We start from the raw sequence: 21961 nt of genomic DNA on the forward strand, positions 1-21961 counted from the left end.
TACAATCTCTACACCTCTATTATATTGAACAGGCTCAAATCATTTGTACCGGACTTAATAGACAAAGATCAAACTGGCTTTGTTATGGGTAGACAAACACATGACAATATTAGAAGAATGCTACACATCATACATAGAATACATCGAAATAAGTTACCAGCAGTATTGATCAGCCTCGCAGCCACACAGAAAAGGCTTTTGACAGGGTCAATTGGGAATTTTTATTCTTAACTGGAAAAATTTGGCTTTAACAGAAAATCAATTAATTGCATTAAGTCTATAATAAACCCACAGCTAAAGTAAAAGTAAATGGATCTCTGTCAGAAAGATTCACATTAGAGAGAGGAACCAGATAAGGCTGCTGTCTTAATCCGACTTTCTTCGCACTATACACTGAACCGTTGGCCCAAATGATTAGACAGGACACTTCAATTACATGAATAGAAATCGACAGTGATAAACATGTAATAAGTCTTTTCGCCGATGATGTTATGATCCACCTGAACGACCCAGTTAACCCCTTTATGCACCTAATGAAAATTTTGGAACAATTCGGCTCATATTCAGGTTATAAATTAAATATACTTAAAACTCAAATTCTCTTGTTTAACTGTTCACCAAACCAAAAACTTAAAAGAATTTAAAATAAAGTGGGAAGCAAAATCACTTAATTACTTGGGAGGGAAAATACCTAAAAACCTGACAAAACTATATAAAATTAACTATGAACATATCGATGTCAGCATAAGGAAAGACATTGACAGATGCTCCACTTATCCATTGGGGTCATATGACAGGATAAATGTGATGAAAATGAACTTTTTACCATGTCTGCTATATTTGTTCTAATCCCTACCTGTGAATATACCACAAGTCCAATTTCTTAAAAGGGAGAAGCTCATTTCAAGATTTATATGGGAAGGTAAAAGGCCTAGAGTATGTTATACCACTCTTCAGTTAACAAAAGATGAAGTAGGAAGGCCGCTTCCAAACCTGAAGGAATACTTCCATGCAGTGCAATTGTGCCCACTTATTCACTGGTGCAGTGCAGATTACGTAGCCCGGTGGAAAGACATTGAGATGTCTACATCTAAGTTCCCAATCCAAACAAGTACAGGAGAAAGAATGATCCCCGCCTGTATAAAAGACGAGGTATATCTAGACCCGATAACATTATTTACTCGAGAAGCATGGTATTCCATTGACAAATAATTAAAACTGGGAAAGGAACTTGGTCTGTTAAGATGGATCACATATGATGATGAATTCAAACCAGGAAGAACTGATACCAGATTCAAACAGTGGACAGGAATGGGCATAACAGCCATCTGCAAGGTAACTCAGAAGGTTGAAATGAAAAGCTTTCAAGAATTAAAAACCAAATATCAACTAAAAAATCAGAATTTATTTAGATATCTACAAACGAGGCATTATTATAACAAAACAACAAAAAAATAAAATAAAAATGAGAATAAAATACACCCAATCATTAAGGTATTAGTACAAGCATACAATAAGGCTACACCCAGACCTGTGTCAATCTTGTACTCTTGTTTGATGGAATCTAGAAAAGACTCAACATTATATGTAAAAGCTATATGGGAAAAAGAATTGAATGTAGAGATCCCAGAAAAAAAAAGTGGTATGATATGTGGAAAATACATCAGAACACAACAAAATCACAGAGATGGAAAGAATTTATTTGGAAGACCCAAATTTGATACTTTATCACACCCAAAATTAAAAGTAAACAAACAAATATTCAACAACCATGTTGGAGACTATGTAACCACATGGAACCAAACCACACACACATTTTTTGAAGTTGCATGAAAGTACAAGCTTTCTGGGATGGTATACATTCTGTTGTGTGTAAAGTTTTGGGTTACAATATCCCCCAATCCTGTCTTGTTCTGTACTTGGGACACACGGAAGGAACAGTACATAAAGGAGACCGATATTTGATCAAGATCCTCCTTGCTGCTGGAAAGATGGCAGTCACAAAGAACTGGCTCAGGATGGATACACCAAACCACAAACAATGGTTGACCATCATAGATGATATCCTAGTGATGGAGACTCTCACATACAGGTTACAGATGGAGGAAGGATGTTTTGAAAAAGACTGGGGAAAATGGTAAATATATAAATAAATAAAAAGGACATAAACAATAATGCTGTCTAGATGAATATGGACTTGCTCACCCCTGCAGGGTCTGTACACCTTTAGTTGTGTCTTTAAATATTTTATGTATATAGTTGTGTATTTTCTGCTGTATATCACCTTTTGCTTTTCCACCTGCAGTAGGCATGCCCTAAAAGAACAGAAAGTTCAAAGGGAGGAAAGAAAGAATGAACCAGGGGATAAGACAAAATATGTCCAGGGTAATTTAAAAACAAAACAAACCAGCAGAAAAAAAAAGAAAACCCTTTGTTGAAGTTCTTTGGACGTCAAGGTGCAAAGTTATTTTGAAATTGCTGCGCACTGTTGAGTGCTACTTTTTTTTCTTTTTCCCTTTTTGTCCGATGTGTTTTTGTTCTATTACTTTTTTAAATATGTTCATTGTTTAGTTTATTGTTATTATTATTTGTTTGTGTGTGTGCATGCGTGAAATATATGCAAAGTTAGATAAAGATATTGTTAAAAAAAAGGATTAAAACAAGGGTGGGCCACTATAAAAGGCTTAAAAGAAGGCCTGCCAATAAAGAAGGGTTTTAAAGCCCATTTTAAAAGCCTCGATGGAAGGAGCAGTTCTGAGGTAATCCAGGAGGGCGTTTCAGAGGCATGGGGCAAAAGAGCAAAAAGCTCAGTCTCCCATCATCTGGAGACATGTAGGGGGGATGTGGAGCAGTGGGGGAATGGCTGGAGTGGAGGGAGCGTGAAGGTTTGTGGGTAGTGATGAGGTAACCATGGTAACTGTGGCTTTGGCCATTTAAGGCTTTGTAGGTCAGGAGGAGGACTTTGAAATAGATCCTGTAGCGGACTGAGAGCCAGTGGAGTTGGGTGAGTATGGGGGTTATGTGGGCTGACTTTCTTGAGGTGGTGAAGACTAGTGGCACTGTACTGAATGAGCTGAAGACCAGAGAGAAGGGCATTGTTATTAATTCGGGAGAAGATTAGTGTATGGGCCAGTTTTTTGGTGTCAACTTTTGAAAGTGATAGCTTCAGTCTAGACATAGTTTTAAGATGAAAACAGGGAATCTTGCAGATGTGTTTGATATGGGTTTGGAGTGAGAGCGTGGAGTCGAACTTAACACCAATATTGGTGACAACAGAGGAAAGGGGAATGAGTTGGCCATCGAGGGAGGGACCAATGCTGCCGGCGTTAGTGTGTTGTTTGATGGTGCCTATCAGGATTGCCTCCATCTTGCTGGAGGAAGTTGTTATTCATCCAGTTGTTATTCGACCTTTATCAGGGTAATTTCCGTGCTGTGTGCAGGCGAGAAACCAGATTGGAGGGCTTCATAATGTTGATTTTCTGAAAGATACAACTGGAGCTGTGAGGCCATGACTTTCTCTGAAACTTTGGCAAGGAAAGGGAGGTTGGAGTTTGGTCTGTAGTTGGACAGGAGTTCTTGTTGCAGATTTGGTTGCTTTGAGTGGGGTGACAGCCGCTGTTTTTAAAATGGATGGGCACCTCAACTCTGAAGTGATTTCTTGATGAGTGTAGTGAGAAATTGAACCAGGGTTGGTGAGCAGGCTTTCAACAGGGGAGTGGGTATGGGGTCAAGAGAACAGGTAGTGGACTTGGATTTGGTTATGATGGCCAAAAGTGCAGATGGTGTAACCTATCTGAAGCTGCATGGGTTGGAACCATTGAAGAAGGGAGGACAGGTGGGTGGGGTCACAGCTGATGTGAAAGCTACAATGTTGGCTCTGATATCTACAATCTTGTACTTAAAGAAAACCAAAAAACAGTTGAACAGTTCTGGAGAGACAGCGGGGGGGGCTTAGTTGATATGCTACGTTCAGACCAAAGGCGGCGAGAGAGTTCGCGCCGCTTTGTTCGCCCGTGTTTGGCCGCCAGCTCCGTCAGGTGTGTTCGAACAGAACGAGAATTCGCTGTGTTGACGTCACAACAAGCAGTCTAGTTACACCAACGCTGCTAGCAGGTTTGCTAGACCGCACACAACAAATACCACACACGAGCAGTTTGTGTTTACTTGTGATCATCATGGATGAGCGACAGAGATCAGTTGCGGTGGCTCTGCTTTATATCAACTTGCGCCGCTGAAACCGGCGTCAGCGTTCGGTTTGGGTTCATAGCATAAACCGGAGACGTGCCCAGCTTGGCGAATTTCACCGGCTCGTTCAGAAGTTGCGTTTGGACGGCGTCCGAAAAGAATTCTGGGTAGGGGGCGTGTATTCTTTCCCAACATGAGGGCGGGTTCTAACCCTACTTGAAGGTGATTGGCTATCGCCTGGCGAAATATTCGCCCGAGTTGGACATTTTTGAACTCCCGCGAAGGCGCGTTCGTCGCTCGATTCGCCCAATTCGCGCCGCCCGTAATTTCCCCGCGAATTATTCCGCCCATTCGCCTCCTCCCATTGACTTTGCATGCATTCGCGCCGCCCAAAAAATTCGCGCCGCCTTTGGTCTGAACGTAGCAATAGGGTTGAGAAGGCGGTTGATGGTGGAGAATAAGGTTCTGGGATTACCTTTGTCATTGTCAATTATTGTAAAGTAGTAAAACGAGCTGGTAGCTTTTAGGGCAGCAGCGTATGCAGTTTAATGTTGTCTGACGGCCAGTAGATGGACAGTAAGAGCATCTTTCCTCCATAACCTCTCCAACTGGCAGCTGCAGGTCTTCATTTGGCACAGATCATCAGTGAACCAGAGAGGAGCACTGGAAGGTGCTTGTGATTGATGGATGGATGGATATGAACAGATGGATAGACCGATGGACGGTCACACATCTTTTAATTTACCCTTTCCTGTTTGATTCCCACTGCTATGGCTGGACAGCAGCAGCCGAGTGGATTTTGAAGTCGGTTTCTTAACAGTGCTTTTAAATTGCAAATAGGCCTGAAAAATCTGGTTGCCGAAAGTGAATGATAAAAACCCTTCCTTTAACAAAAGTGCCCCCAAGCAAGATGCTTGACACCGTCGGTAGAGCAGGTGGGAGTTCATAAGCAAAGAGTATAGAAGCCTGGTTTCACCAGGCAACTCCCAGGTGTAAGTGTGTGTAAATGTGCGTGTATGAAGCAGGGCGTTGCTGACAAAAACAATAATTCTTAGATAACCACAAGTTAATAAGTAGAATAACAGTGTTTGGATTACTGAGGCTCTCTAATTCCAGTTCTTTCGCTTTCCTTTCTTTTTAGGAGTAGATCCTGGGAGTTTGTGCCAGGCTGTGAGCATGTGAAACACCCACTAAATTGCAACCTTACAGATGTTTTCAGTAACACCGGGGAGATCTACTACTACCAGGTCACCACAGTGCTTGGGGACCAGACCTCAGTGCACGCCTATCAGCCTGGCTTTATGCCCATCAAAGGCAGTAAGTGCAATCCAAATGGGACAATCAGTTTGCCATTCATTGTCAATTCAGCGCTTCTTGGGTCACATGTTTTATTCTTGTTTATGGTATTGAGAGATTATTGTTGACGTGTACAAGGAGGGTCTGGTCTAAAAGGCATTTAACTGAGTACTAAAACCCTATCAAGTACTACCACATAGAATGTAAATGATTACATATCAATGCTTTCAATTTAATACGAAGTTCATTAGCAATCTCTGACCACAAAAGGACAGATGGTAGTGCTACAGGGACTACAAAACAGACATTCACAGCTGAACAGCTGACCATCCTTCTCTCCCTGTCGCTATGGTGGCCAAACTGTAACAAACAGCACATACTTGCTATCCATTTTTTTAGCTGCAGAAAAGAGAGGAGGAGGGTGCAGTGGTTAGCATGGTCGCCTCACAGCAAGAAGGTCCTTGGTTCAAACCCCGGGGTTGTCCATCCTTGAGGGTGATCCCAGGTCGTCCTCTGTGTGGAGGTTACATGTTCTCCCTGTGTCTGCGTGGGTTTCTTCCCACAGTCCAAAGACATGTAGGTCAGGTGAATCAACCTTACTAAAATTATCCCTAGGTGTGAATGTGTCGGCCCTGTGGTGGACTGGTGGTCTGTCCAGAGTGTCTCCCCACCGGCTGCCCAATGACTGCTGGGATAGGCTCCAGCATCCCGTGATCCAAATTCGAATAAGCAGCTTGGATAACGGCTGGATGGAAAGGAGAGGAAGCAATCATGTTAGCCTACATTTCCAGCAATCAGAATTCACTTTATTGGCCAAGTGTGCCTATGCACAGGAGGAATTTTACTCCGGTACACAGCAGCTTCTAACACTTTCAGACATCACTCACACAAAGGAGAAAAAAGAAAACAAAATGACAGAAAAAAAAACAAGAAATAAAGGGAACAACAGGACATTGGAGGCAAACGTATGCGCAACAGGTATGTTGCTACTATACAGAGTTTTGTTATGATTGAGTAATCAACAACCTTTAGGAGATATTATACCCAACAAAATAGTTAACAAAACATTGCAATCCTTAATGTGTTGGCTTACTGAGATAAATACATCTTTCCACCTGTCACTCTAGATGTTAATTTTCAATTCGACTGGCAGTACTAGCAATCCTTCCACATTACAAGGAGTCATTTGATTCACTGTTAATATCCATAATGTTGCTTAACGTGATTTTAAAAAAAAATCCTCTCATTCAGAATTTATTACACTCAATGTCTTGATGCATGCTCAATAATCCAGGTAAGGATATCACAGAAAGTTGAATCCGTTCATCTGGACACAACGTTTATTGAGAGAAACGTTTCATCACTCATTCAAGTGGCCTCTTTAGTCTCACCTGACTGCAGTTATCCCCCAACCTTATGAACAGCACCGTTGCATAACAACCGAAACCAACAATTAGTTTCATATGTAAATTGCCATGATCATTAACTAGAGTTACAATGGCCATGTGTACTATTCAGAGGATTGGGGAATATTTGCAATCATAGCATTGTAAGATGGCGACAGATGTACTCTTGGCCTCCCCTTTTCCTTACCTGGATTATTTAGTATACATCAAGACATTTTGACTCATTTCAACAAGGACGGTCTTAAATTTGTGAGTACAAGCGATCAATACATAACATTGCAGACTACAGAAACCACCTGAGATTCAGCCTTAGGTGCAGACAGAGCGGGATTACACTTAAGAGCCTGCAAATGAAATCTTCGGTCAAGGGCCACCGAGCTAACAAGATCCTCCAGAAGGCACAGAGCCAGCTGTTGAATGAATGGGTGAGACAAACTAATTTCACCATCAATGCTTTGAAAGCCAAAGAAGAGGAGATCCAACAGAGACTCACGTTGCATCTAGATGAGACCACTTTCCAGTATGTGATTGAGTTCACGGAGAGGGCTCCTCTAGCACAACATGGAAAGTCGAAAAACCAGGCAGCAAAAGAAGTTTGACCCACTTGCTGCACACAAGCGACATTGGTAGACAATGGACAGTGCCCTCAACAGCAGACAGAGAGATGGATGCCAGACACACGCTAATGATGTGAACAAGTGGATGAAGAATCTGTCCAACCGACAACTCACCTGGGTGGATAAAGACATCCTTGCTAAGGGGCTGAATTTTGCTGTCACACTGAGACAAATTCCACTAGTAGAACTGATCACAACCACGGATTCAGCGATCAATAACAAAAACTTCATGGACCCGGAAGTAGAGCAACTCCGGATGAAACTTTCAGCCTGCCTCAGCAACGCGAAGCCGCCACCATACAACATTAGCAAAGATGAGAGGAATGCACTCACGACTCTGTGAGGACAATCATATCATCCTTCCGGAGGACAAAGGTTAGATGCACTGTTTTGTTAAACCAGACAGACTACCATGAGAAAGTTATGTTACTTAGCAACATAAGAGAAAAAAGAGAAAGAAAGTCACTTTATTTTGTCATTGTGTTCTTACAACGAATTGTATTCACACAACGAATTTGTTCTCTGCATTTAACCCATCTTATTGTATAGGAACAGTGGGCAGCTGCAGCACCCGGGGACCAACTCCAGTTCTTCTTTCCATTGCCTTGGTCAGGGGCACAGGCATGAGAAAAACCCTAACATGCATGTCTTTTTGATGGTGAGAGAAAACCAGAGCACCCAGAGGAAACCCATGCAGACATGGGGAGAACATGCAAACCCCACACAGAAAGGACCTGGGACAGTCTAGGGTTCGAACCCAGGACCTTCTTGCTGTGAGGCAACAATGCTAACCACTAGGCCACTATGCCACACTTATGAGCCCCTTAAACAAGATCAGACAGTGGTTACAAGAAAAAAGTGATAGATTGTCTGAAGCTGTTAGAACAGGACAATGATATTGACAGAATTTTGTACCATAGATTATACCCAGGGGAAGCTACACCTAGTCTGTATGGTTTACCTAAGATACATAAACAGAATGTGCCATTGCGGCCTATTGTTTGTATGATTAACTCACTGACCTAAACATCTTTGTTTCTGGCATCAATACTTAACCCGTTGGTAGGCAGTAATGAACATCACATTCAGAAAACTATGGATTTTGTGGATAAGGTGAGGGACATCATTGTGGAGGCGGATGAAACAATGGTCTCTTATAATGTTACGTCTCTTTACATGCATTCCTGTTAATGAAGCAGTGAAGGTAGTCCATATGAAATTACAAGATGACCCCACCTTTAGCAATAGAATCACCCATAACACTGACCAAGTGTGTCTGCTCCTGAAGCTGTGTCTTCAGTCCACATACTTCACATACAAGCGGTAGTACTACAGGCAGAAGCATGGGTGTGCTATGGGTTCCCCAGTTTCACCTATAGTGGCCAACCTGTATATAGAGGATATAGAAAAGAGGGCTCTGACACAACATCCATTGCACGTCCATCTTGGGAGAGGGATCCTTCCTTTGTTGCTCTCCCTAAGGTTTCTTCCTATTTTTTCTCCCTGTTAAAGTTTTTTTTTTTTTTTTTTTAGGGGGTTCCTTATCCAATGTGAGGGTCTCAGGACAGGATGTTGTGTTGCTGTAAAGCCCCTTGAGGCAAATTTGTAATTTGTGATATTGGGCTATACAAATAAAATTGATTTGACTTGATTCTGATCCTATCCAGGGATGCCGCCTAGCCATTGGCTCAGATTTGTGGACGACTCCTGGGTTAAAATTAAATCTAAGGACATACCCAATTTCACCGGCCACATTAACTCTGTGGACAACCACATCAAGTTCACCAGGGAAGATGTGAAAAATTTGATTGTTGGACATGTGATTGTTGTTTACCGTCAATCAACACATACAGATCAGTACTTAAGGTTTGACTCTCATCATCCACTTGAGCACAAACTAGGGGTCATCAGGATGCTGTAACACCGAACTGACAACATTCCCACCGACACAGCAGCCGGGGAAGGGGAGAACTCCCACATTAAACAGGCCCTGATTAAATGTGGTTATCCTAAGTGGACATTTGTCAAAACCAGGAAGACACCTAAACAGTGCACCAGCCGATCGCAGAGAGGAGAAGGACAACAGCTGCCTAAGCAAAAACCAGTAGTGATTCCATTTGTGGTGGGAGTGTCAGAACAGTTGAGATGTGTATTTTCCAAACATGATTTCTCAGTTTCTTTCAAGCTCCAAAACACGCTACACCAGAGATTGGTCCACCCCAAGGATTGGGTCCCCCAGCACAAACAGCAATATAGTGTGCTCTGTTAAATGCCGGAAGGATTGCCGTGACTTGTACATCAGGGAAACCAAACGGACGCTGGCGAAGAGGATGGCACAACACAGAAGAGCTAACACGTCAGGCCAGGACTCCGCAATCTACACCCATCTACAGGACAGTGGCCACTCTTTCATGGATTAGGATGTGTACATCCTTGATAGGGAGGATGTGCGATGTGCACATCCTAATCCTTGAATGGGGAGTCATTGAATGGGGAGTCATAGAGGCCATCTATGTGAAGAGGGAACGACCATCCTTGAACTGAGGGGAGGCTAAAAGTACATCTGTCGCCATCTTATAATGCTGTGACGGCAACTATTATGCAATCCTCTGAATAGTACACATGGAGTCTAGTTAATGGTCATGGCACTTTGCATATGAAACCAGTCGTTGGTTTCGGTTGTTATGCAACTGTATTGTTCATAAGGTTGGGGGATACAATGCAGTCAGTTGAGACTGAAGAGGTCACTTGGATGAGTGATGAAACATTTCTCTCAATAAATGTTGTGTCCCAATGAACTGAGTCAGCTTTCTGTGATTACACCCAATGGTCTTGCATGTTTTTGCCTCTACCAGACTGTCCAATCAGGCACGATTAGAAAGACTGCCTTTTTGGAAATCTTGTCACTGCATAAGAAGTGATGTATTTCATGTATCAGTGAAACGTAATTGCTCTGGGGTAATTTTCCTTAGGGAAACTCCTGAAAAGTTAAAAATAAAAAGTGGTGACCAACAGCAGACTGTGTTATTTATATTCTTGAAATAATAGCAGAGCTCCACAGCTTCAGCCTTAAAAATAAACAAAAAAAATTAGATCAAAGGATGGAATAAAAAAAGTAAAGTAAAAATAAAGTAATAAGTAGAGGAAGAAAATAACAAAAATGGGGTTGCCATCGTGCAACAGACGCAAACTCTGTGAATAACACTAGGTAGGATAAAGGATACTTAGCTAGATAGCTGTGGCTGTTTTCATTTCTTTTTATCACAGTGGTGAATATTTCAACCGTGGTTTGGAATGGAAAGGCACTCGTGTCTATTTTCTGTGTTGTGTGCAACAAGCGTCAGCTATAACTCGGGGTAATAACTCAGCAACTGGTTGCCTCTTTGTGTCATAATTTATTTAGAGTATCACAGTTTTTCCCTGCTTTATCTGTCTGAAACAGAACAGTTGTTTGTCTATAGCAAAGCTGTATACATTTTTTCATAGCTCACATCATTGTGCAAGGTGCCAATCCTGCCTGGATTTAAGTATTATGTTCCAATTTGGCCACTCTTCCTAAAATGTATACACACAAAGGAGCTTTAGATTAAAGTGTCCATGAACTGGCATATGTCTCCCTTTTAGACAGCCTTGAAATGATCAGATCTTTATCACAAAACTAATGTTTCCCTTTCCTGCCCTGGAGTTGCAACAGCATCAGTCCATTTGTGCCATTTTCCCCACCAGACCTGCTAAAAAAATACTCTGAATTACCATTGTCGTCTCTGTTAGTACCAGGGAGTACTTTTTGAGAGGCCCATGTTTCCTGCTGTGATAGTATGAGAGAACTCATCAAATGCATTTTTTACGTATGAATTTAAGTACTTGGGGTTGACTGTCCAAAGTAATGGGGAGTGCGGACAAGAGGTGAAGAAGAGAATGCAGGCAGGGTGGAGTGGGTGGAGAAGAGTGTTAGGAGTGATTTACGACAGAAGGGTACCGGCAAGGGTTAAAGGGAAGGTTTACAAGATGGTTGAGACCAGCTCTGTTATGTGGTTTGGAGACAGTGGTACTGACGGAAAGACAGGAGACAGAGCTGGAGGTGGTAGAGTTGAAGATGCTAAGATTTTCATTGGGAGTGACAAAGAAGGACAGGATTGGAATGAGTATATTTGAGGGAAAGCTCAAGTAGGACAGTTTAGAGACAAAGCTAGAGCAAGCAAGTTTATTTATATTGCACATTTTGTACACAGGACAGTTTAGTGTGCTTTACACAAATAAAAACAAAAGGAATAACCATACGACATATGATTAAAAGAGAGTAAATAAAAACATGTAGGAACAATCATATATGAAATATAATTAAGAGTACAAAGTACATAAAATGTACTTTGAATTAGTAATTAAAAAGAGTAATACAATTAAAAGACAGGTACTATAAAAAGAAAATACAAAGTACAAAAAAGAATAGAATAAATACATAGTCACTTCCTGCCAGGAGAGACTAGAGATCTACTTCCAGAATTAAAGTGCAGTTGGAATGAGGTGCAAGTTTTAATACTCAATCATAGGCACAAGAAAACAGAGATGTTTTTAACCTTGATGTAGAGAGAGGCAAGATTGAGACGGTTTGGACATGTGTGGAAGAGAGATGCTGGGTATATTGGGAGAATGATGCTGAATATGGAGCTGCCAGGGAAAAAGAATGAAGGCCAAAGAGGAGGTTTATAGATGTGGTGAGAGAGGGCATGCAGGTGGCTGGTGTGACAGAGGAATATGCAAAGGACAGGAAGAGATGGAAACAGATGATCCACTGTGATGACCCCTGATGGGAGCTGCCAAAAGTAGTAATAGATTCAAAATTGTTGCATACTTGCTATTTTGAAATTTTATTTGAGAATTTTATCTTAAATAACCTGTCGAGGCGGCCACCTAAGAACGTGCTGGTGGACACCAGCGGTGAGGGAAGCCGTCAGGCTGAAAAAGGAGGCCTTTTGGACTTGGTTGGCCCAGGGTCTCTTGAAGCAGCAGACAGGTACCGGGAGGCCAGAAAAGCTGCCGATTCCGCAGTCGTGGAAGCAAAAACTCAGGTGTGGGAGGAGTTCGGCGAGGCTATGGAGGAGGACTTTCGGTTGGCCTCAAGGAAGCTCTGGCAAACCATCCGGCGACGCAGGCAGGGGGAGCAGGGCTTGACTCAGGCTGTGTTCAGCTGGGGAGGGGAACTGTTGACCTGGACTGAGGATGTTGTCGAGCAGTGGAAAGAACACTTTGAGGAGCTCCTGAACCCGTCTAACATGTCCTCAGTGGAGGAGGTAGAGTCTGAAGACTCAGGAGAAGCCCCACCCATATCCCTGGCAGAGGTCTCTGAGGTAGTTAAAAAGCTCCTCGGTGGCAAGGCGCTGGGTGTGGATGAGATTTCGCCCTGAGATGCTGATGGCTCTGGACATTGTTGAGCTGTCTTGGTTGATATGCCTCTTCAGAGTCGCATGGAGGTCGGGGACAGTATCTGTGGAGTGGCAGACTGGGGGGGGGGTTCCCATATTCAAAAAGGGGGACCAGAGGGTGTGCTCCAATTATCAAGGCATCACACTGCTCAGCCTCCCTGGTAAAGCCTATTCTAGGGTGCTCGAAAGGAGGCTCCAACCGATTGTTGAACCTCGGATCTAGGAGGAACAATGTGGATTCTGTCTTGGCCGTGGAACAACAGACCAGCTCTTTACCTTTGCAGAAGCGCTGAGTGGGGCATGGGAGTTTGACCAGCCAACCTACATGTGTTTTGTGGACTTGAAGAAAGCTTACGACCGTGTACCCTGGGGCACTCTGTGGGGAGCACTGCGGGAGTATGGGGCAGCGGGGCAGTTGCTACAAGCTATCCGGTCCTTGTATAACCAAAGTGAGAGCTGTGTCCGCATTCTCAGCACAAAGTCGAACACATTTTCGGTGGGTGTCGGATTCCGCCAAGGTTGTCCCTTGTCTCCGATTCTGTTTGTGATATTCATGGACAGGATCTCAAGGCACAGCCAAGGTGAAGAGTGTGTCTGTTTTGGGAACCTCAGAATTGCATTTCTGCTCTTCGCAGATGATGTGGTTTTGTTGGCTTCATCCGAACTCCTGGGGTGGTTTGCAGCTGAGTGTGAAATGGCTGGGATGAGAGTCAGCACGTCCAAGTCTGAGGCCATGGTTCTCTGCCGGAAAATGGTGGGTTGCTCCCTCTGGGTTGGGGATGAGTTGTTACCTGAAGTGAAGGAGTTCAAGTATCTCGGAGTGTTGTTCACAAGTGAGGGGAGGATGGAGTGGGAGATTGACAGGCGGATTGGTGCAGCATCAGCAGTAATGCGGATGTTATACCGGACCATTGTGGTGAAGAGGAAGCTGAGCCAGAAGGCAAAGCTCTCAATTTACCAGTCAATCTTCGTTCCAGCCCTCACCTATGGTCATCAGCTTTGGGTAGTGACCGAAAGGGTAAGATCGCGGATACATGTGGCTGAAATGAGTTTCCTCCGTAGGGTGTCTGGGCTCAGCCTTAGAAATAGGGTGAGGAGCTCGGACATCCGGAGGGAGCTCGAAGTAGAGCTGCTCCTTCGCATCGAAAGGAGACAATTGAGGTTGTTCGAGCATCTGATTAGGGTGCCTTCCTTTGGAGGTTTACTGGGCACGGCCAACTGGGGGAGACCCCGAGGTAGACCCAGAAACTCGCTGGAGGGACTACATGTCCAATCTGGCCTGGGAACGCCTTGGGATCCCCCAGGAGGAGCTGGATGGTGTTGTTGGGGGGAGGGACATCTGGAGTGCCCTACTTAGCTTTCTGCCACCGTGACCTGACCCCGAAGAAGCGGCTGATGATGAATGAATGAGTCTCAAATAACTGTAATCAAAGAGCAACTAAACCCTATACCTCTTTTGTGAGTTTGCTGCCTTTCCTGACAAGGCTTTGCAAATGAAGAATGTCTAACGTACCTTAGTGCAAGGGGAATTAGCTCAAGTGGTATAGTGCTCGCTTAGTATGTGAGAGTCAGTGGGATGGATGCCCATATTCTCCAAAGAAGAATTGGATGAGTCTTGTCTGTGTTCTGTTTGGGAAAGCCTCTTTCGACAACAACATTTATCATCACGTTTACTGTGAGACTTGCCTACTATTTCGGGCTGCCAATCCAGTTTATCTATCCAGTGCAGCTTTGCCAGCATGGTGCTGTTTTTGCGGCAGCATGGTGGCCCAGTGGTTAACACTTTTGTCTGGCATCCGGGTAGCGTGTCGGTCTATTCCATTGCCTACCAACACGGGGATCGGCGGTTTGAATCCCCATGTTACCTCTGGCTTGGTCAGGCATCCCTACAGATACAACTGGCCATGTCTGTGGGTGGGAAGCCCGATGTGAGTATGTGTCCTGGTCATTGCACGAACGACTCCTCTGGTCGGTTGGGGCGCCTGTTTGGGGAGGAGGGGGAACTGGGGGGAATAGCGTGATCCTCCCATGCGCTACGCCCCCCTGGCGAAACGCCTCACTGTCAGGTGAAAAGAAGTGGCTGGCGACTCCGTGTGTATTGGAGGAGGCATGTGGTAGTCTGCAGCCCTTCCCGGATTGGCAGAAGGAGTGGAACAGCGACCGGGATGGCTCGGAAGAGTGGGGCAATTGGCCGGATCCAGTTGGGGGGGGGGGGGGTCCAAAAAAAGGAGGAAAAAAAACACTTTCCTCACAGCAAGAAGGTCCTGGGTTTGAACCCCAGGCCATTCCAGGTCCTCTCTCTGTGGAATTTGCATGTTTTTCCCGTGTCTGCATGGGTTTCCTCCCGGTGGTCTGGTTTCCTCCCACCATCGAAAAGACATGCATATGTTAGGGTTAATACTCCTGTCTATGCCCCCAACCAAGGCAATGGAAAGAAGAACTGGAGTTGGTCCCCGGGTGCTGCAGGTTTCTATATAATTGGATGGTTAAATGCAGAGAACAAATTCGTTGTAAGAATACAATGACAAAATAAAGTGACTTGCTACCATGTTAGGGGAAAAACCATCAGTATGTACTGGGCCGATCATTGGACCAAGTGATATAAGCATAGCAAGATATATACATGAAATTAATTAAACTAATGAAATTAATGATGGGTCTGTTTGATTACAGTGGGCTATTGAACAAGATCAATGCAGCACTTATAGATGGCTTTTCACATTTAGATGGACACAAACTCAAAAGTGGTATGGGGTTTAGGTGATCTTTATTGCATATAAAAAATACACGGCACATTACCTTGCTTGAAAATATTCTTTGTGTCTGATGTTGTTTTCCAAAGAACGACTCGTTCTTCTCAACAAAAAAAATCATTCCTCTCTCAGAGAAAATTTCTGTTGTCATCAATGTCAGCCTTTCTCGTCACTCAGCTGATCCTTCTAACTTTGTTAACATGCCACCACAGTTTGCAACTTCATGTAACTAAAGGCAACAGCAAAACATTTGTGATGAATGTATTCAGGATGTGTTCGAACTGTGGCGCTGTTACCTCTGTCAGCCACAGCAATAGCTAAGCTTGCAATAATGGAACTCTAAGTTAATATTATGTGCTTTAGTCCAGATTCAACAGGCCTGAAAATATTAGCCTATTAGTCCAGACTAGACACCTCTGTGTGCAGCACAGCCAATAATCCCACCTCATCGGGTCAATCCTTCCTCTTTGTTTACCTCCCTGCAGTTCGTAATTTACTTGCAGTACATCTCCTTTGGACTGCCTAGTTATTACCAGGCTATCTTAACTTAACACGTGTCTGCTGGCATACACATGGATGCTCTACCTTGCTGCCTTGAGTGTGTGGTAAGACTTTTTCTGTGTCTCATGTTGTTTTTTGTTTTTTTTACTTTGAGTTTGTGTGTTTGCGCGCATGCACACGCGTACATGTGCCTTCCCCCCCCTCTCTAGAGTAGGAAATCTATAATAATCCTCTTTTTTTTTTCCCCAATAAACTCAGCTTGTCTTGACCCATTTTGCTGAACAAGTGGCTCTGTTTTCCCTGTATCCTCCAGCCATCCTGGACCTGCCCCTGCTCTCTGTGCACCCCTGTGGCAAATTTTTGTGTGTGGGCCTTCAGCCTCCCATGGAGCACATGCGGAAGAGCTATGACTCCCTCCAGTATGAACTCAAGATCAAGAGCATCAGTGCACATGGAACCGAGGTAGTGTAGATGAACCACAGCTTGTATGCAAAATGATGGGTTGTTGTTTTTTTGTTTGTTCAATTTTGTTTCCCCCTTTGTTGCAGCCTTACTTTGCTAACTATATAACTTAACTAGTTTCCATCTGTCAAACATATATGTTTGGGCAGACTTTCAATAATATTAAATATGAAGGTATATTTTTATTCAGCTTGGACCTATGAATGAAACTATTTATTGTGCAGGTTTTTATAGATCCTTCTTGTCAGATAATGTGAGCCACAGTTTATCTTGACCAAAGATGAAGACAAAAAAATCCATTCACAGTATTCTGATATAGTACTAACAAAGAACTAATCAACAGGCTCCTTGTGCATGGAAACGTTAGTATTTATGGTATTTGTGGAAGGTCAACTTGGACAGATATTTTACAAACAGCCTTTGCAAACGTTTACTGTATCATTATTTTGCCAATTATTTATTTGGAAAATGAAGTAAAAATTGATGTGAATTCTCTTTAGCGGCCCCTGATTGGCAGGACAATAACTTGAGATTCACCATGAGGTATTTTATGAGGTCTCACCAATAAAAACATTTGATTTAACAAGAGCCATTTAATAACTTGGAATTTTACCAACTTGTTAAAATTCACAATTTTAAAATGAATTCTGTTATTTACAGGTTTTTTTTCTACTGTGCATTATAAACTCCCAATATTGTACACTTTATAGTAATTAATTAATTTCTTTTCATGGGAAAGGTAGCAGCTTTCATTCAACCCTATTGGGCCAGTTAAAATGTACTAGTTGGAGTTAGGCCTGTCACAGTCATTACATAATTGCCTGTTTGTGATTATTTGAGCTGTTTTACATAATAAGATTTCACAGTCATTTGAAGGAAATTCTGCTCTGAGGTGTAAACCAGTGGGTCTCTATTTATAGCGGAGAGTCTCCCAGTGAGATGGACAACTCTAGTGAAAAAAATACTGGAAATAATTTCACAGACAGTCATTTGCTGCTTAATTTCAGTCTGATTAAACCCAATTTAGATTTGTTGTGCAATCAATTGGTCCAAACAGCTGATCTGTCATGTAATATTTGCTGCATCATTATTTACTCGGCAAACGCATTTCTGTTGTTTACTTGTCACACAGACTCTATGGACAAAAGGACTTGGGGTGGGGGGTGAGGGCCTCAAGCGAGTGCAAACCCTTTTTATTGATATTGTAGACATTTTGTTGGATTTTGTTATTTCCGTTGAGCTTTTCTAAGATCATGTTCACATCCCAACAATGACTCACAAGCAAGATGCAGAGCAATAGCAGTCTCCCAAAGATTCTGCAAGATATTTTTGTCATATTTACACTATACAATTTTCGTTTGGAAAGCCTAAAAGGCAAAGAGAAATGTCATTTATCTACATGTTACAGTGTTCAATGTCAATAAATACTTTTCTTCTTCATAAGGGTTATGTGTACTATTACACTATAATTCAGACTTTGGCAAACTAAGTCTACATTTTTCGTCCAAAAATTTGGCACATTACAAATTAATACAACCTCACATTTTCTTCTTTTAAGTTTACACACCAACTCTGAAAAAGATATCAGTTATAAAAGTTTTTGAAGCACTTTTGATTTTCTGCATTTTCTCACATTTGTCAAAAGCTCTCAAAGATTTTTGAGAGTTGTTAGACCACCATGATAGATTTAAAAAAATCACAATCGAAAAAGGATCTTGTCTGCAAAGGCATTAAGTGGCTTATACTATAGCGGTTGCATAAAATCAACGAACAAGACACACCATTAATCACAGTTATTTGTGTGACAATTAATCATCAACCAAAATTATATGATTGTGTTAAATACATTCAAACAAGAAGACAAAATTCCTAATGCTGAATCCTTCACAGCAGTTACATCAGAACCTGTTTTTCAGAAAATCTTGTGCTACAGTGAAATGGATCAAGAGCATATAGAAGCATCATTTGACCAGTGTTTTTTGTTATTTAATGCTACATTCTTTTTCCGCCATGTCTCTGACCTACCGGCTGTTCGTGTTGGCCTGTGTGCAGTTCTTGATAACGACCAATTCCCTTAAAGAAAAGATTGTGAAGGACCTAGCCCCTGGCAGGCAGTACTGTGTCTCTGTCCGCATCGCCGACAGTGTGGTGGGCAGGGATTCGAACTACAGTCAACCTCGGTGTGCTTTTACCAACGGCATCATCTCAGGTGTGTGTGTATGTGTAATCCAGGTTTACAAATAATTTTTGGCTTTCTTTAACGTTTCCAATTCCTTGTTCTACTATGGCCCCACCACTGCCCCATCTTTAAAGCAGTTGGAGAGGTTGTAGATTTTTAAGTGTGTCTTCTGATATGCATGGGGTCAGCTGAGCGCTTTTTGACACCTGCCAGGTGCAGGTTTTTTTCTAGGGGAATGTAACCCATGCTGAGACTCACGCCATTTCCAGATCCAGCCACAGCTGTACAGGCACCCCACCCAGGAGACTGCCGTACCAAGCTAAACTTTAACCTCTGCGTTAGGACAGAAGCATATTAGCCCGCTGTGCCACTCGAGCACCCCAATTGCTAACATTTATTTAACTTGCCTGTAAAACCTGGATGGCCAGTTCAAATAGTCACAGCAAAGGTCCGCTACAGTGTGTGTGTATTTATTGGCATTTTTATCTGCCTGCTTGCAAATCAGTTTTTGTCTGTGTGTGTGTTCAGGTGTTTCACAAGTGTCTGTCATGTGTTATGTCCCATCTCTCCACAGACACAGCAATATCATTGATGATGTGTTTGATACTACTTCTTGGACTTCTCACCCTACCTTTACTGTTCTGGACTGGTTTCATCGGTCTTAAGACACCACTGCCACCACTTCTGGTATGTCGTGATAAAACCAGCAGCAGTAGTAATAGCCTTAGAATTTGGATAAGAATCAGAATTAATAGTAGTAGTACTTGATGTAGAATCAAACTTTAATCAAAATCTATAGTTGCCTCAGAAGATATTCACACCCCTACTGATTATTATGTCTTGCTTTACTGTGTTTAAAAATACATTCTACTTCTATTGAGGTAATTCTCTGTCAAAAAGAATTACATAAAAAATTAATTATTCCCCCTTATATTAATCAACTGAAATTGAGTCAGGTATAGTCCTAGAGTAATTACACTGATATGTCAACAAATTTCACATATGTTAATTTCAAATTCACCTATGCTTAATTGCATAGTAAATAGCATAGACATAGAGTGGTTTCACCACTGAAACAGCAGATTAGATTTGTCCTGCGGTCATGAAGACCAAGGATATGCCTGTGGAACTTAGAGATGAAATTTTTAGGAGGCAAAACGCTGGAGTGGGTTTTAAAAAGATTGTCTGGCGTCCGGGTAGCGTCATGATCTATTCTGTTGCCTACCAACACGGGGATTGCTGGTTCGAGTCCTTGTGTTACCTCCAGCTTGGTCAGGAATCCCTACAGACACAATTGGCCTTGTGGGTATGTGTGGGTATGTGTCCTGGTCGCTGCACTAGCGCCTCCTCTGGTTGGTCGGGGTGCCTGTTCGGGGGTGACGGGGGAATAGCATGATCCTCCCACATGCTACATCCCACTAGCGAAATTCCTCACTGTCAGGTGAAAAAAAGCAGCTGGGCCTCCACATGTATTGGAGGAGGCATGTGGTAGTCTGCAGCCCTCCAAATCGGCAGAAGGGGTGGTGCAGTGACCAGGACGGCTCGGAAGAGTGGGGTAATTGGCCGGATACAATTGGGGAGAAAAAGGAGGGGGAAACCCCCCCCCCCAAAAAAAAACCAGTGTCAGCGCTTTGAATTGAATTTTACTCAGCGAACCATAAATTCTGCTATGACTAAATGGAGAAAATATGCCACAATTCATACATGACCAAAATTAGGCCATCCTACCAAACTGAGCAACATTGTCAACAATTGCCCCACACCAATGCTCTCCATCTAATTTGGCCAAGTTGGAATAAGTTAGTATGGAAGACTGAGCAAAAATTTCTGAATCTTAACTGCAAAGCTTATTCAGAAATACCAGGACAGTGGGGTGCTTTTGTAAAGTAGAAATCTAAATCTTACATTTCTGAAAAACTCAAAATTCATTGTCTCATAAATGTGTTGAATTTATGTGTTAGCAAAAGGAAAAACATTATTCCAGTGTGTCAAAATTTGAAGGAGTAGCGGAAATAAATTTTGAAACAGTTCAAGGGTGATGAATACTTTCTGAAGGCACTGTAGCACATTTTGAATATGACAATGTACAAAATGGCTTTACATAAAAACAAGTACACTACATGGCCAAAAGTATGTGGACACCGGAATGTCATACCAATATGTGCTTGTTGAACATGTCATTCCAAAACCATCGGCATTGATATGGAGTATGTCCCTCCTTTACTGCTATAACAGCCTTCTGGGAAGGTTTTCCACTATATTTTGGAACATGGCTGTGAGAATTCACTCCCATTCAGCCACAAGAGCTTTAGTGAGGTCGGGCATTGATCTTGTGGAGAACGCCTGGCTCACAGTCGGTGTTCAAGTTCATCCCAAAGGTGTTGGATGTGGTTGAGGTCAGGGCTCTATGCAGGCCTGTCAAGTTCTTCCACACCAAACTCGGCAAACCATGGACCTTGATTTGTGCGCAGGAGTATTGTCATGCTGAAACAGGAAATGGACTTCCCCAAACTGTTGCCACAAAGTTGGAAGTATATAATTCTCTAGAATATCATTGTATGCTTTGGCATTGAGATTTCCCTTCACTGGAACTAACTAAGGAGCGAAGCCCAAACCATGAAAAACAGCCCCAGACTATTATTCATCCTCTACCAAACTTTACAGTTGGCACTATGCACTTTATACCACTCCAGCCGACGCTTGGCATTGCACATGGTGATCTTAGGTTTGTGTGTGTGTGGCTGCTCGGCTATGGAAACTCATTTCATGAAGCTCCTGAAGAACAGCTGTTGTGCTGACATTGCTTCCAGGAGCAATTTGGAACTCCAGTTAGTGTTGCAAACGAGGATAGACAATTTTTACTCTTCAGCACTCGGTGGTCCCATTCTGTAGTATTGTGTGGCCTAACACTTCACGGCTGAGCTGTTGATTCTCTGAGATGTTTCCACTTCACAATAACAGACTGGAGCAGATCTAGCAGGGCAGAAGTGTGATGGATCCTCTTGTTGGAAAGGTGGCATCCTATAACTCTGGCCATGTTGAAAGTCACTGAGCTCTTCAGTACGACCAATTCTTCTGCTAATGTTTGCCTGTAGAGACCGCATGGCTGTGTGCTTGATTTTATGCATCTACCAGCGAT

The 21961-nt window shown here is 42.8% G+C and overlaps 1 protein-coding gene across 2 annotated transcripts in view; it reads left to right on the top strand.

Moving 5' to 3' along the window:
* LOC130120784 (interleukin-22 receptor subunit alpha-1-like) overlaps window positions 1-21961 on the top strand; it is a 48906-nt gene that overhangs the window by 15390 nt on the left and 11555 nt on the right. Inside the window, exons 1-5 of one of the 2 annotated variants that reach the window (XM_056289523.1) lie at window positions 2015-2137; window positions 5327-5502; window positions 16495-16643; window positions 18696-18852; window positions 19397-19509. In XM_056289523.1, the coding sequence (XP_056145498.1) occupies window positions 2019-2137; window positions 5327-5502; window positions 16495-16643; window positions 18696-18852; window positions 19397-19509 (714 nt within the window). In that variant the 5' untranslated portion in view covers window positions 2015-2018. Of the gene's footprint in view, window positions 1-2014; window positions 2138-5326; window positions 5503-16494; window positions 16644-18695; window positions 18853-19396; window positions 19510-21961 lie in introns of those variants that run through there. The other variant, XM_056289522.1, reaches the window with a different exon arrangement.

Source organism: Lampris incognitus, chromosome 11 (genome assembly GCF_029633865.1).
Source record: "Lampris incognitus isolate fLamInc1 chromosome 11, fLamInc1.hap2, whole genome shotgun sequence".
NCBI lineage: Eukaryota > Metazoa > Chordata > Actinopteri > Lampriformes > Lampridae > Lampris > Lampris incognitus.